This window comes from Suillus bovinus (assembly GCF_016758785.1).
Source record: "Suillus bovinus strain UH-Sbo-P2 chromosome Unknown EDB93scaffold_6, whole genome shotgun sequence".
Taxonomy (NCBI): domain Eukaryota; kingdom Fungi; phylum Basidiomycota; class Agaricomycetes; order Boletales; family Suillaceae; genus Suillus; species Suillus bovinus.
In genome coordinates, this window is record NW_024542062.1 from 347,949 (window position 1) to 361,523 (window position 13,575).

The 13,575-nt window shown below is 47.6% G+C and overlaps 5 protein-coding genes across 5 annotated transcripts; 2 read left to right on the forward strand and 3 right to left on the reverse strand.

The window, feature by feature from the left end:
• Positions 1 to 1,277: 1,277 nt before the first annotated feature.
• On the reverse strand, positions 1,278 to 2,417 carry EDB93DRAFT_1246481 (Maf1 regulator-domain-containing protein; the record flags this gene model as incomplete). The annotated part of the gene is made up of 1 exon (XM_041452454.1): positions 1,278 to 2,417. The coding sequence occupies one exon, from the start codon at positions 2,415 to 2,417 to the stop codon at positions 1,278 to 1,280; it is 1,140 nt and encodes a 379-aa protein (XP_041311720.1).
• Positions 2,418 to 3,552: 1,135 nt separating this feature from the next.
• On the forward strand, positions 3,553 to 5,312 carry EDB93DRAFT_1122558 (domain found in IF2B/IF5-domain-containing protein). Its single transcript, XM_041448598.1, has 3 exons — positions 3,553 to 3,845; positions 3,900 to 4,901; positions 4,950 to 5,312. The coding sequence occupies exons 2-3, from the start codon at positions 3,921 to 3,923 to the stop codon at positions 5,214 to 5,216; spliced, it is 1,248 nt and encodes a 415-aa protein (XP_041311721.1). The 5' UTR covers positions 3,553 to 3,845; positions 3,900 to 3,920; the 3' UTR covers positions 5,217 to 5,312.
• Positions 5,313 to 5,391: 79 nt separating this feature from the next.
• Positions 5,392 to 6,399, forward strand: EDB93DRAFT_1122562 (sterol-binding-like protein). The gene is made up of 5 exons (XM_041448599.1): positions 5,392 to 5,509; positions 5,571 to 5,648; positions 5,702 to 5,869; positions 5,936 to 6,022; positions 6,077 to 6,399. The coding sequence occupies exons 1-5, from the start codon at positions 5,480 to 5,482 to the stop codon at positions 6,101 to 6,103; spliced, it is 390 nt and encodes a 129-aa protein (XP_041311722.1). The 5' UTR covers positions 5,392 to 5,479; the 3' UTR covers positions 6,104 to 6,399.
• An 809-nt stretch (positions 6,400 to 7,208) lies between these two features.
• EDB93DRAFT_739811 (P-loop containing nucleoside triphosphate hydrolase protein) lies at positions 7,209 to 10,444 on the reverse strand. Its single transcript, XM_041457286.1, has 6 exons — positions 10,118 to 10,444; positions 9,574 to 10,066; positions 7,987 to 9,524; positions 7,734 to 7,933; positions 7,555 to 7,683; positions 7,209 to 7,504 (listed from the first exon to the last, which is right to left on the reverse strand). Exons 1-6 carry the CDS (start codon positions 10,395 to 10,397, stop codon positions 7,412 to 7,414), a joined length of 2,733 nt encoding a protein of 910 aa, XP_041311723.1. The 5' UTR covers positions 10,398 to 10,444; the 3' UTR covers positions 7,209 to 7,411.
• A 2,366-nt stretch (positions 10,445 to 12,810) lies between these two features.
• EDB93DRAFT_1100788 (uncharacterized protein) lies at positions 12,811 to 13,448 on the reverse strand (the record flags this gene model as incomplete). Its single annotated transcript, XM_041447034.1, has 4 exons — positions 12,811 to 12,931; positions 12,977 to 13,056; positions 13,113 to 13,304; positions 13,353 to 13,448. The coding sequence occupies 4 exons, from the start codon at positions 13,446 to 13,448 to the stop codon at positions 12,811 to 12,813; spliced, it is 489 nt and encodes a 162-aa protein (XP_041311724.1).
• Between the last annotated feature and the right edge of the window lie 127 nt (positions 13,449 to 13,575).

The window sequence follows — 13,575 nt, forward strand, 5'->3', positions numbered from 1 at the left end:
TCTCTTTCGCTCGCCGGTATCGCCGAAGCGATGATCTGGGCGAGCTTGGAAGCATGGAACGATTTGGATCAAGCGCAAGGGGTCGACTTGAGCTACTCATATCCGCCGCAGAGAATGAGGAAATGATCGGTTGCGGGCCAAACGAGAAGGATGATCCTATTGAAACTCGATTACGCGAACTTGCTGTTGATGGAAGACGATGTATTTGCGGGACGACGAAAGCACCAGCTGGCGGGGGCGTCGAGGTCATGTTACAGTCTACTTAAGTAGGGACGCTCAAAGTTAGGTGCGCACCGCACACTACTCCTTCAACAAAACATCCTTTCTAAAAACGGTAGTCTTAGATAACCGTCGGACTTCGAACTAAACAAAACTTGTGAAATGATTGCATGGCAAATAACGGGGGGTTACTTGACCCTCCGAACTCCTCGACTCCTTCCGAATTAAGCGCTTTTTGATCGATTTTACCGAAATTTTGCGACCACTTCAATCACAATTGATTGTTTTCTCTTGAACCTTTCCATCCACCACATTTTGGCCATCGTATCCAGCCCTATAGTTGTGATGATCCGTGTTGTTCCTAAATCACAGTTTGATGAATGCGATTTGAATGTACGCGGGTAGTGGCAGGGCTGATCGCTAGTGGGGTGGGGCAGGGTTTAACAGATCTATGATATCTGGAAGACTGAAGATGACCTGCGGACATAATCAGGCCTACGATGTATGGATCTCGTTGTATTCTGTCGTAGACTGATTAGCCTCACTGCTTTCCAGGTTACTAACAGTACTTTTTGATGAGTGCTGAGCACTGAGCACTGAATTGCGAGCTGTTGGTGGGGCACAAGTTCAATGCGACATGTTATTTAACTCATACAACTGTATCGCCACTCTCATATCTCATCACAACGTCTCTGAATACATCATTCGCATCATCCACAAGAAAGGCCTCAAGAATTCAGGTCATAAATACTGATACAAAAACTACACACTCGCCAGCACTACGGCAGCATGAAACCGTATAGTAAGATATATAGTATGCAAATCCACTGGCTCCTCCGAACCGTGCATGCATAAACTAACGTAAACAACGATATCGTACAGGGCATCTCCAAGACTGCTACCGAGGCTCGGAGGCCAGTTGACGGCCAAAACTCGAATCACAAGAAGTTCGCAAGAGAAACTGGGAATTTGTCCCAAGAGTCAATTGAGTAAGCATGGAGATGCTAACCGAGAAATGAGCACTCGTCAGGAATCCCGCCAGGATGGCGCCTCACCAATCAAGCAGATGCACTGAGACCCATCGCTCGGGCTCCTGCGCCGATACTACCTTCCCATCCGAGAAACCGTTCATGCTTTGGTACATAACCCACGCCAATGTAGCTTTCATTGTCCATTCCCATCTCGGACCACTCTTCGTCATCCCATCTCATATGCGCATTCTTTGTGTGCGCCCGGACGGAGATGAAGACTATGCGCTTCAGCTTAGTATTGAGGAAGAACCAGTGCGAGGACCACAAGAGTGCACCACAACGCCGCTTTAACCGCACATGCGCAAAGTTATTGCGCTCGGGCGATTCGCCACTACTCGTGCTGCTGCTATTATACCGGAAGGGTATGCGGTTTTTCAGGGACACGGGAGTGGGTCTCGAGCTGCTAGGATCTGGGAAGAACTCGTCGACGTCATAGTCATCAAACTCGAAAGGGGTTTCATCGTCTGGGTCATCAGACGAATCCTCATCTGCAACAGACGCGACGTCGTCGTCGTCGTCAGAGTCGTTGGCGTGGGGATCTGAATCGATATCTGGGGAGTATGAGAAGACTTGGCAATCTGCAAGACCAATGACATCATCCAATGTACGATACAAGGCTGGGTGTGTGCCAGAAACTATTTGAGGAGGTGCATGGGGACTGGACACCATGTGGTGCAACGGTGATGACGAAGTAGTTGGGACAGAAGAGGGGAAAAAAGTGGACGACGTGGGAGGATAAGCCGAGTATGTGCGTGGTGCGCTCATGCCAGCACGGTGAGGAGAGAGAAGGGTTGTGCTAAGGGAATTAAGCACGCTCGCGCCGTTTTTCTCTTTGTTAAAGTGTGCAGGTCTGACATCTGAGAATTCATGGTCAGGGAATGCAATGTTGAGGGTGGCAATGAGAAGGTAGAGTGTCTTGCGAGATGCTTGCTTGTCCATAGGGCCAAAGGGGGTGAGCTCAGGCTCGCGATCAAGCCATGAAGGAAGTGGCGGTGAATGGGAGAGTTCGTCATTGTAGGCGTGTTCGAGAGACTTGAAGAGTTTCTTGTCGCGTTTGATATTCTTGCAGCTATATGCTTCAATACGAGTGTGCACGGAACACTCTGGGCCCTCATGAGTGAGCGCTTGCGAGAGGCGTGATAACTCAGGGAATTCTATATATTTCATAGTCGTGAGGAATGATGTCGAACGGTAATTGGTCGTTGTCAGCCGCAGGGAGGAGGAAAGGAATGGAGTGAGACGAGTGGCTTGACAAACGGACGCTTTGCCATTTCCGATTCTGGATTGGCACAGCTTCTATTCTATTAATATTCTGCCTTAACCATGCAGCTGGGGAACAGTAAATTATATTTGCCAACTTTCACCTTCGAGCTGGGCTATACCGAAAAGCAACAATAACCATTTATCCTGCAGTGGAAGACAATAAAATACAACTATAGGATTCGAACAGAAGTGAACAGAATGATGTCAAGTTTACTCGCTGTCTCTCGCAATCCGTCAGGTTTGGTCGACTGCTACATGAAGGTGATCGCACGTTTCGAAACGTTGCTAAAGCATAGCGTTTTGATCCACTAGGTTGTTGCCAGCAATCATGCGAAAACATTTGTGCGGCATGACCTATAAGGATTCCACGATTGACGCCCCGAAATGCTTGCACAGCGTGCATGTACGTTGGCGTGAGATATACAGCGACACGGAACGAATCACCCATGGTAGAGTGACCATTATTTGCGGAAGAACTGGATCATTCAAGACTACGGGTGCAATTGACATTGCCGCCGTGGGCGGCGCCTACGATAACCATATCTGCAACCAATGTATGCAGAGTTAATCAGTGAACCGGAGGAAACGAAACGCACCTTCACTAATACAGCGGGGAAACCAACATTTTACTACCTTTTGCTGTTAGTGAAATTACATTCGAAAGGTGCTGTGGAACGCTCTAGGCTAGGTCTCGAATGCTCTAGCCAGGTCCAGATCTGCTTTTGATGGAAATCTTGCAAGAGGTAAAATGTTGAAATCCCCGATGTGTTAGGAATTCATGTAGTACTGAGGCTTTCATGGCGTAGAACACGTTTAGACTTGGGTCAGACACTTGGCGCCTACCAGTGAGAGGAGAGACGCGTTACTTCCGTTGAGGTGGTGTTCGCATTCTTGCTATGCCACAGTCTGAATGACTGACGCAGGTTGGGGAGAATCATTTCTGGGCCTGTTCCTACTCTTAGAAGATCTATTCAGGTCCCAGGAAGGTTGAATTTGTCCGCGTATGTATAAGCTGGTGGCTGCGGTGGTACTTAGTCACCCGGTAACTGCCGGAAGCGGAACAAACAGGCACCCATAAATTTGCTTCCTTTTACCAAACTGCCCATAACCACCAACCACAAAGTCTTCTTACAGTCTTTGTCTACTTGAACCCCAAACCCATAACCTAGAAATTTCGCGGTCTTCCCTTAGCCCACGATTGCTTCTCAAACCCAATTTTTTTCCATCTTCTGTCATACTCGAGGAGAAAACAGAAGACTTTATTTCATGCTTCGACCTCCACTCAATTCATCGGCAAATACGTGTTTGTTTCGGAGAAAGTCCATAAGTACTGTACGTTGTTTCCATCATCTGCAACAGGTGTCAACTGACTAGGCCATGCTCCAGCGTTAAACATATCTGCCCAGCATGGCTTCCGCAGGAATTGTGAATATTCGTCGCGATGTCGATGACAAGTTTTACCGCTACCGCATGCCACTTCTTCTCACAAAAATCGAAGGCAAAGGCAATGGTATTAAAACCGTTGTCCCTAACATGGCAGATGTCGCTCGTGCCCTATCTCGCCCTCCCACCTACCCTACCAAATTCTTTGGCTGTGAGCTCGGTGCACAGACCTCCTCTGATGACAAGAATGAGCGCTACATCGTCAACGGTGCTCATGATGCCTCTCGCCTTAGGGAACTGCTTGACGTCTTCATCGACAAATTTGTCCTTTGTCGTTCATGCAAAAACCCTGAGACGGATCTTGTCATTCTCAAGAGCGGTCGTAACGAGGATATTGTCAGGGACTGCAAAGCTTGTGGTGAGAGGACGGACGTTGACATGAAGCACAAGCTCGTCACCTTCATTTTGAAAAACCCGCCCAAGAACCCCAAAAAGAGCAAGAAGGGGGGAGCAAAGGGTGAGGTAAACGGAAATGGCGGTGGAGTCCATGCGACAGCTCCATTTGTTCCTGGCGACGAACACGGTGGCGGTTCTGGTGGTGATAGCGATGACGAGCTTACCAAAAAGATCAAAGCCGAAGCCGCTGAGCTTACCACAGAAACTAAACTTGCAGCTCAAGATTGGTCTGCTGATACCTCCCCCGAGGCTGTCAAGGCTCGTGTTAAGGCGTTGGAAAGTCAGGTTGGCGGACTATCACTCGCGCCTGCTGGCGGCTTGGGAGACGACGAGGGCAGTGATGACGATATCAACAGCCCTTACGCTCAGTTTGGTCGTTGGGTTGAAGAGAATAAGGGCGAAACAGGCGTTGGTGCCGTGCAGATTTACCAGAAGGCCCAAGAGTTTGGCGTCGAGAAGAAACACAAGACTGTCCTCGTGCTTGTCCAAGCGCTGTTCACCGAGGATGTTGTGCAAGAAATTAATGTGTACAAGGCCCTATTGGCAAAGGCTAGTTCTATCTTGGATTTACGCGGGTCTTGCTAACCTGATGTGCAGATGGTCACCTCCGAGAAGCACCAGAAAGCTTTGTTGGGTGGAATCGAGCGCCTCGTCGGGCTCACCCACCCTGAGCTCATCCCTTCCGTACCGAAAATTCTCATGGCGTTGTACCAGATCGACGTCTTGGAAGAAGAAGTGGTGACTCAGTGGGGTACTCATGTCAGCAAGAAGTATGTCGATAAGGAGACGAGCAAGAAGGTGAGGAAGGCCAGCGAGCCGTTCTTGAAGTGGCTTGAGGATGCAGATGATGACGAATCTGAGTGATCGGTGAATATGAAGTCCTCATATATGTTCCTGTTTTTACTTTCCATATCTTGTCGTCTGATCACTGTAATAACATGCTAGTTATGTTTTGTCAAATTTGGTCGAGACTCGTGAGCATTGGACCGTTGAGCCTGATCGTTGTGAGAGCGGATCAGTTCGTGTGCAATTGATCCTTGTTTACGTCTACGTATGCATCGGCAAGTTTCACATGATTATTGCTATTCTTTTATAAGACAGCAGTCATTTTTCATATCCCCCATCCCATGCCTGACATCAAAGTTGACGGTTTCAAGGTCATTGAATAAGCCCATTCTTGATGCTGTCTTTGTTTACTAGCTGGAAAAACACCTCCAGGCCTCAGACATCATTGTCGACCTTCACACTGCATTCGGTGGTTTCACCGATGCAGAGAGACAAGCACAAGTAAGAAAAGTGCGTACCTCGAATCACATGCCTTATTACTCGTGTAACGCGATGATTCACAGACCAAGGGCATCTTCGAGCTCCGTATAACGAACGACGACAAGAAGGAGGCCGTATGGACGATCGATTTGAAAAAGAACGGTGTCATCCTGAAGGGGCTCGCCTCACCCAAAGCGGACGTCACACTCATCATGTCGGATGATACGTTCTCGCAGCTTGCTTCTGGCAAGGTTTGTATTATAGCAGTCCATTCAAATGTGAATCATCACTTATAACTTGAACGTGTGACATTATAGATGGATGGTCAGAAAGCTTTCCTCACTGGCAAGCTGAAGGCAAAGGGTAATATCATGTTGGCCACGAAACTCGCCGCCGTCCTTCAGGTGAATAACTTTATGAATTGCAGTAGCTAAAACTACGACTGACTTGTTCCCTAGATGGCCAAAGTCAAGGCAAAACTGTAGAGTCGTGACTACCGCTTATGCTTGTACTTTGGGCAATGAATACCATCCTTCTATGACGTTAATAAAGTGTGCGATACAATACTGACTGCATGATACGTTTTATCTTTTGTATCTAGTTCTAGTAAACTGGACGGTCAAAATCTTCATCCACGCATTTTGGTTTATCTTATCCAAGCATCCCATGGCGCAGCTCCAATACCCTGGGGAACACGGAGACCACTCGTGACCGCACAGGGCCGAGTCACAGCGTCAGCGCCCGTCCTGGGATAAGGACAGTCACGGGCGCTTCGTGACTGTCTGACCTCTGTACATTAGTTCTTGTTCTGTGCACAACCGCTCTCTAATATCGTTGCTTCTTATCATCATTGTTATTATTCTGTATCATAACCACGACTTAATCACGTGCCACAACACACCCCTCTTGCTAGGACATGTCTCCTGGACACTCGGTGACGCTTCCCGAGCCTCCCATCGACCTCGCGCTGCTGCAGGAGGCCAGCGTCTCGTCATATCTGGTCCTGGCTATGGAAGAATCACAAACAATGCAACACCCAGCGTCCCCATGTCCTCACTCGCGGAGCGCACGCTGCCAATACCCGCCCCTCCACCTTCATCTGCTAGCTTTTCTGGTGGTGCACAACCTGCGAACGCGAGCACAGAGCACCAACAATAAGCCTGCCCGTCTCAGAGACGGCGTTTCGCGCATGCTTGTATGTTTCTTTCCATTCTTCGCAGCCTCCACGGCTGACCTTTACTCGGTGAGAAAATTAAGCGCAAAGCGGATCTCCGGCCTGTATGCGACAGTTATGGTATTTCATTCAGGAGCAAGACAAAGCTGGACAGCCTCTGGGACAGACAGGCTTGCCAGGCATTGGCGAGTCAGTTGTGCTCCACGCTCATGAGTTTGTCCTTGACAGATCACACATCCTTATCCCACCATTCAGGTATTCCCCAACAACCGCCAGCCTCTCGAACGATCTCCTCAAGATGGTGCCGCACACAGCCCCAAGCCACACAGCGAGCGTAGCACCTGTGGCAGACTCGAGCGCTGATGCTCGAGAAAGCCTTGCTTGACCTACACGCAGATCCGTTCGAATACGGGCAGCCGTTCACCGCACTTTCAAGAGTACCGTGTCGTAGAGACATTTGAGCGCTATTTCCAAGAGAAGAGAAGAGGAAAACACGACCGCAAACGTAGTATACAAACATCCCCTATTATAATTCACGAGCGAAAACGTCTGAAGGTGAACAGAGCGCTTGTATGAACATATATATAAGCTAGGAAAGTGAAAGGTCTGAATATCGAACTCAGAACATCCCACCAAAAAGCCCACGTTGTCGACGTGGCGCGGGTTGAGTATCTGTCCGAAGAGTCGACAAGCTATTTAATTGTTTCATAACCTGACAGTGTTATCAGTTGGATGGGTAGAAAATGCTATCGTTTAACTCACTTCCTCGAGTTTATCCTTACGCTCTTGCAAGTCAAGGTGGCGCTTGACAACAGGGTTCTCTCTAGCAAATTCCTCAATTTCCTTGCGGTCGAGGTCGTATATCAAACGTGAATCAATCCCTCGGGGGAGCTGAACATACGCCGTCAGTACATGTTTCACCGTTAATCTGACAAGGTTACCTGATCGAAAAAGTGGTCCAATAATTCGATGTTAATGAACATAGTGGAGGTATATGCAAGCTTGTCGGCGACCACATTCAGGAAGACTTCAGGACATAGCACATCGCTCTCGGGGCCTGCTTTACACCGCTTTGACTTGAGCGCGGCCAGGCGAAGCTTAAGAATGGACAACCTATCGCTGTACAACATAGCATGCCGAGCTATGAATGCATCATCAGCATAAGGTCTAACGATCTTTATAGTAGAACCTCACCATCAAGAATTTGCCCTGGGGGATACCGATACGGCTCGGGCTCCTCTTGCAAGTCCTCTTCTCCTGCTAATCCTCTGTTTTTTCTCTCTTTTGCCTGCTCCTCCAAGCTCCGGACATAACCCAGGAGACCACGGAGCCTTCGACCCCCGCCAACCTTCTTCCTGATCTCCTTCAACTTGCTCTCACACATCGCCACCTCCGTTTGAAATAGCTCCGCTGCGCGCCCACGTCCCTGCTCCCACTCCCGCTCATCAACATCTACCTCGTACTTGAATGGCTTAATGCAGTTCTCAACCTGGTCAGACGTCACCCCAATGCGCTCCCGCAATATTGCATGCGAGAACTGCACTAATCTTTCCGCTGCTCGAGGGTGATACGTGAAAGGGTCTCCGGACACAATCGAATCAATAAGAGCACGTAGGCCGTCAGCAACAAGAAGAGTGGAGTCGCGGCCAACGCCAGACTTTGTGAGTAGGGAAGATGCCGCCTCAAGCTTATGTCGCCAATACGGCTCCACATCCTGAGGCTTCACCTTCGAGTCTGCGGCAAGCGCACCGAGCTCCAGCGTCCGTTTGTCTAGCCAATACAGCTGTTCCAGTACATCCATCACCTTCTCGTCCAGCATCATCTTCAGCTTCTCACGCACTTGCGGCTTCCGGAACTGCGTAGTGAAGTCTTTGAACCGAGATTTCAGCGTGTCCACCGTTTCGGCGACGTATGACTCGGCGGTGATGCGCCGGTCGTTATATTGTACTTTGAACTGGTAGGTAGCCTCTTCCAGCTCGAGTTGCACTGCATTGGTTATCCCGTGCAGGGAAGATGCCATGGAAGACTCGAGCACTTCCATAAGACGCCGGCGGAGAGTATCAGTGCCGACCATTAGCGAAGATGACGCGCCAAAGTGATCGCGGTGATTGTCAAAGTAATCATTCTCCCTCCGTTTTGCAACGGCGCCTGTGGACTGTGACGAGAATTTGTGCCCTGCTGATTTGGCTACGACGCCTACATATCCTAGGTGCAAGGGGTAGCGGTTCCCAGCAAGGATCGCCGCACCCTGTTCAGGTGGCACCAAATCCATCTTCGTGATAACGCCAATTGTCCGCAGGCCCAAGGGATCAACCTTTCGACTTGCTCGTAAGGCGGGAGAATTGGCCAAATCTACATCGGCTGCGCAGACCGCGAGGATGATATTGGGCTCCCGGATATAGCGCTCACATAAAGCTGCGATCTTTTCCTTGAGTGTTTCTGGCTGGTCCAAGGATGAGATCTGTACGTAGCCCGGAAGATCGATGAGGCTAAGATCAGGGACATTAGGACTGTAGATGCGGAGGTCAATGGCGTCGATAGAAACGGCTTCGGAGGAAGGGACGGCAAGGTTGAGGTCAGTCAAGGTTTGCTGAATTTGGGCAAAGTTGGTGATCTTCCCCAGTCCAAGAGCTGGGAACTCGCCATATTCTTCGGGAGTCTTATCATCAGCCTTGATGGGTGTGTGGACTAGAGTGAGCTCTATGGGACGGCGAGTGACCATGTTGTTGCCCCTGCTCACCATCAGTACGACCATAACCGACGACGAATATGATTTCTTACTTTGGTAAAAAATCATGCCCCACAATGGCTTCTAGTACTGAACTCTTCCCTGAGCTTTGGCTGCCAATGACGACGATGCTTGGGAGCTTCAGCGCATCGCTCTGGTCGATGCTGAGTAACATGCTTCTAATCTCAATGAGCTTCCTGGTGAGGTGCATTAGTTGATTTTGTCTTGAATTGGCATTTCCGTCGGCCTTGTTAGATGAGTCTGACGGAGAAGACATAGTCGCAGCAATGAGAGCTGCTATAGCGGCATTCTCTTCCGGCAATCGTCGGTTCGAGGACTCCCCCTGCGACTTCTCTTCTCGCGACTTCTCATCGTTCTCCACAGATGCGAAGATATCTTTGAGAAACTGAGGGGTTTCGATATCTGGTAATTGGACCGCAGAGACACGAGACGAGACCGACTTGATGCCGTCCGAAGCCGAATCTATAAAATGCGTGGCTGCATCTTGGACAGATGACAACCAGGCATTCGACTTGTTCCGTAGTTCTGTCGCAATGAGATGAACGTACAGAAGTCGTATCACGTAGAAGAACTTACCTTCAAACTTGTAATTTGCGTAACCAAGCCCACCAGCGCCAAGAGCTGCACCAGCTATCGGTACACGAAATGCTCGGGCAACAAACCGAGGTATAGAAGAGTATGAAATAGCGCGGACGTGGAGGTTACGCAAGGCGGCAGGAGTTTGGCGTTGCCGTAGGCGGACAGAGCCTTGAGAGGATGTCAACAGCGTACCAAAGTGACGGTGCACGGGCCTATGCAATTTGGCAGCCATTCTGCTGGCAGCAAGGCCATAAGTTACGACCTTGCTAGGTAACATACACGGTGTAGTGTTAATATTACTCCAAGTCTTCGCTCTAAACTGTCATTCCCGCGGTAAGATGTACATAAATCTTGATGAGTCATCAAAATCTGGATTACATAACCACAAGCCACTGGCAGATATTGACATCGCAGTCATTAGTGAACTGGTGAACAGATTAGAAAGATATAGATAGCAATATATAGTACGCAATCACAAGCATCAACAAAATTCTGCTATCGATCATTACATGGTCATATTTGACCTTACATATATAGGAATGGAGAGTTGCTGATTTTCTGACACAGTTTTGTGATGACGGAAAGACACTTGCATTGCTCTACCTCAAACTTAGCAACAAGGTAGAGCAACAGCTAATGATGAATCCAGAGGCATCAACAGCCGCCACGTCAAAGTAAGGTTCGCGATTTCTCATCCAGGAAGAAAAGACGCGAACTTCAACTGTCCACAAAGTGAGCGAGACTAAATAGATATTGGAAAAATTAATGGTCGAGCTAGATGAATCATAAATGCAACTCCAAGAAATCACATTCTTGACTTTGAAGCCAAGAGGAAAGGACATGATCTTCCAGCAAACAATGACTTCCCACTAAATAATCAAGACTACGTTGATGTCCGGCAAAGCTAACGTTTGAGCTGGACGGATCATAACCGCGACATCAAGAAATACCATTCACAACTTCGAAGCTAAGAGTCAAATGCAGCATTTTAAAAAAATCGACAACATGTTCAATGAGCGAGCGAGAATAGATATATGTACTAATTAAAATTTCAACACCCTCTGTTTGAAATCTTCGATGCCCGTCCATTATAAGACTACCATCCAAGTAAGAGTCAAATGCAGCATTTTTTTAAAATTGACAACGTGTTCAACGAGCGAGCGAGAATAAATATATATACTAATTAAAATTTTAACGCCCTCTGCTTGAAATCTTCAATGCCTGTCCATTATAAGACTACCGTCTGAGTAAGAATTAAATGTAGCATTTTTTAAAAATCAGCAACATGTTCAGCAAAGCGAGCGAGAATGAATATATATACTAATTATTATTTTAACGCTGTATGTTGTAAATATCTAACGATTATCTGCTATACATCAATTGGGAATCTGTGCGAAAACACTGTTGCCTTGCGCAGTGGCCCCGATGTGTTCACCAAGTGAGCGAAAGTTAATTCACATCTTGTTTCGAATGCTCTGGAGATTTTATGTGTATATCTAATGAGTGGAAGTTGTATTCTAATTTGAGTACTGTTTCAAGAGGTTGTACCCATGCACCGATGCTGTTTCTTTATGACATGTTGACTTCACTCAGGACTTGTCAGCAGTCAGTCATAGGATGAACTGGTACTACACTTGTCAACAACAAGTGAATTGTGTAATGTGCCATGCCATCAGGTTAGTTATGAGTCTTTGCGCATCACAAGAAGATTTCTTACACAGGAATTTGGACCTCTGTGGTGTAGATTCCTCATGCAGCAAAAATTCTGACATGTGGCAACATTACGCCTTCGCAGCAAGCTCTTCACACCTCGCTGCATCTTTATGATATACCCTGGAGTTTGTCATCCTTAGGGTACATTCCCTTCACTGCAGACGTGACAACAATCAGTTATGAAACACCCTGGTACCTAGCTTCCTACTCGATGAGCGAACTGTGTAATACACCATGTCATCAGGACAGTTGTATGTGTTTTCACATAACATGAAGAGTTCTTATGCAGGGATTTTGGACTTCCGTGGTGTAGATTCTCGATCTGGTGACAATGTCATCTTGTGGCAACATTTTGCATCCACAACAAGCTCTCCACACCCCGCTGTATCTTTATAGTACATTGTCTTCACTCGTAACTTGACAGCAGTCAGTCATGGGACACCCTGCTACCTCACTTCTTGATCAACAAGTGAACTGTGCATTGTACCATGCCATCGGGATAATTGTGTGTCTTTGTACGCAACATGAGGACTTCTTAGGCAGGTATTTTGGACCTCCATGGTCAAGGCTCTCGATTCAACTGGCGATGTTGTTATTAGGCAGTATTATGTGTTTGCAATAAGCCCTCCAAACTGAAGAGAAACACTATGGGAAGCCTGAAAACAAGGAGCTTAAATTGTCTATCCCAGCAGTCATTGGTGTGACTTTGACATCAATATGTCTTGCAACTGCATTCGTCTCACAGGTTCATACTTTCTGTTTCCTGATTAGCACAACAACAGGAAAATATGGAGATCACGATGGCCACACCATGTTTCTTGGATCCAGCCAATCAAACATAAGCGGACAGATCCACAAACTAAAGCATGATTTGTGCTCCCCAAAATCATTCATCATTCGTGTGCTCAAATAATTCTTATCAACACTAGTACAACTGCAAAATAAGGAAAAAGTAATGTATCATTCTAAGGGATGTTCTAGGGCAAATCAAAAGTAGCATCATCACGTGCTGTCCTCTGCCTCACGAGAGCATTGACGGACATGGTGGCCTTCACAGTACTACTAAGCTCATCACGATGACTCCATCCAAAAACTTTTCTAAGCAGAAGTCAGGTGAGGCTTGTTGAAGTGTATACAACACACCTAGTCCACCACTCGAGGAGTCGGTCGACTCTGCGAGACGCTTCTTGACCAGGAGGTTTCTCAAAGAAGTCCACAATGGTCTGCCTGCCAGGGTGGTCATTATTTATCATTGAAAGACAAAAAACTTGTGACTTACTTGGCACGCGATGTATGCGATAGAGCGAGGGGTGACTTTTTTCATCTGGATGATCTGGGCTACATGTTTCTTGACCTTGACTCCTGAGTGAGCCTTACTAGCATGTCTGTTGTTCTCGATAACATCTGCGCCGTCGCCGTCGCCTTCAATGACCTTTGCAGACAAAGGTGATGTGAACACGGCTTTGAACCCCTGCAAAAACTTGTGAGAACACCATACAACTACACCAGTATAACACACCTGAATGAGGATCTTGCCCTTAAAAAGACCCTCTTTGAGATCATCTGGATTGGTGGTGTACTTGTCATACAGATAGGCAGGAAAGGAAAGATCCATTATGATATGATCGTCTGAGCGATTTCAAATACCTGCCTTTATGCTGGTGAACAGTGAGTTGTTTTTGGGATTTACAAGCAGACTGCTTACACTGGGTTATTTCAATCAAGTTCAGCCGGGCAGAGCA

Bases quoted from the DNA above. Each gene is read 5' to 3' on its own strand.
- EDB93DRAFT_1122558 (XM_041448598.1), top strand. From the start codon at position 3,921: ATGGCTTCCGCAGGAATTGTGAATATTCGTCGCGATGTCGATGACAAG. The intron at 4,902-4,949 runs GCTAGTTCTATC...CCTGATGTGCAG, and splicing joins ACAAGGCCCTATTGGCAAAG to ATGGTCACCTCCGAGAAGCA.
- EDB93DRAFT_1122562 (XM_041448599.1), top strand. From the start codon at position 5,480: ATGCCTGACATCAAAGTTGACGGTTTCAAG. The intron at 5,510-5,570 runs GTCATTGAATAA...AAACACCTCCAG, and splicing joins TCAAAGTTGACGGTTTCAAG to GCCTCAGACATCATTGTCGA. The intron at 5,870-5,935 runs GTTTGTATTATA...GTGACATTATAG, and splicing joins CGCAGCTTGCTTCTGGCAAG to ATGGATGGTCAGAAAGCTTT.
- EDB93DRAFT_739811 (XM_041457286.1), bottom strand. From the start codon at position 10,397: ATGTTACCTAGCAAGGTCGTAACTTATGGCCTTGCTGCCAGCAGAATG. The intron at 7,684-7,733 runs GTAACCTTGTCA...GCGTATGTTCAG, and splicing joins TGGACCACTTTTTCGATCAG to CTCCCCCGAGGGATTGATTC. The intron at 7,505-7,554 runs GTGAGTTAAACG...TAACACTGTCAG, and splicing joins GTAAGGATAAACTCGAGGAA to GTTATGAAACAATTAAATAG.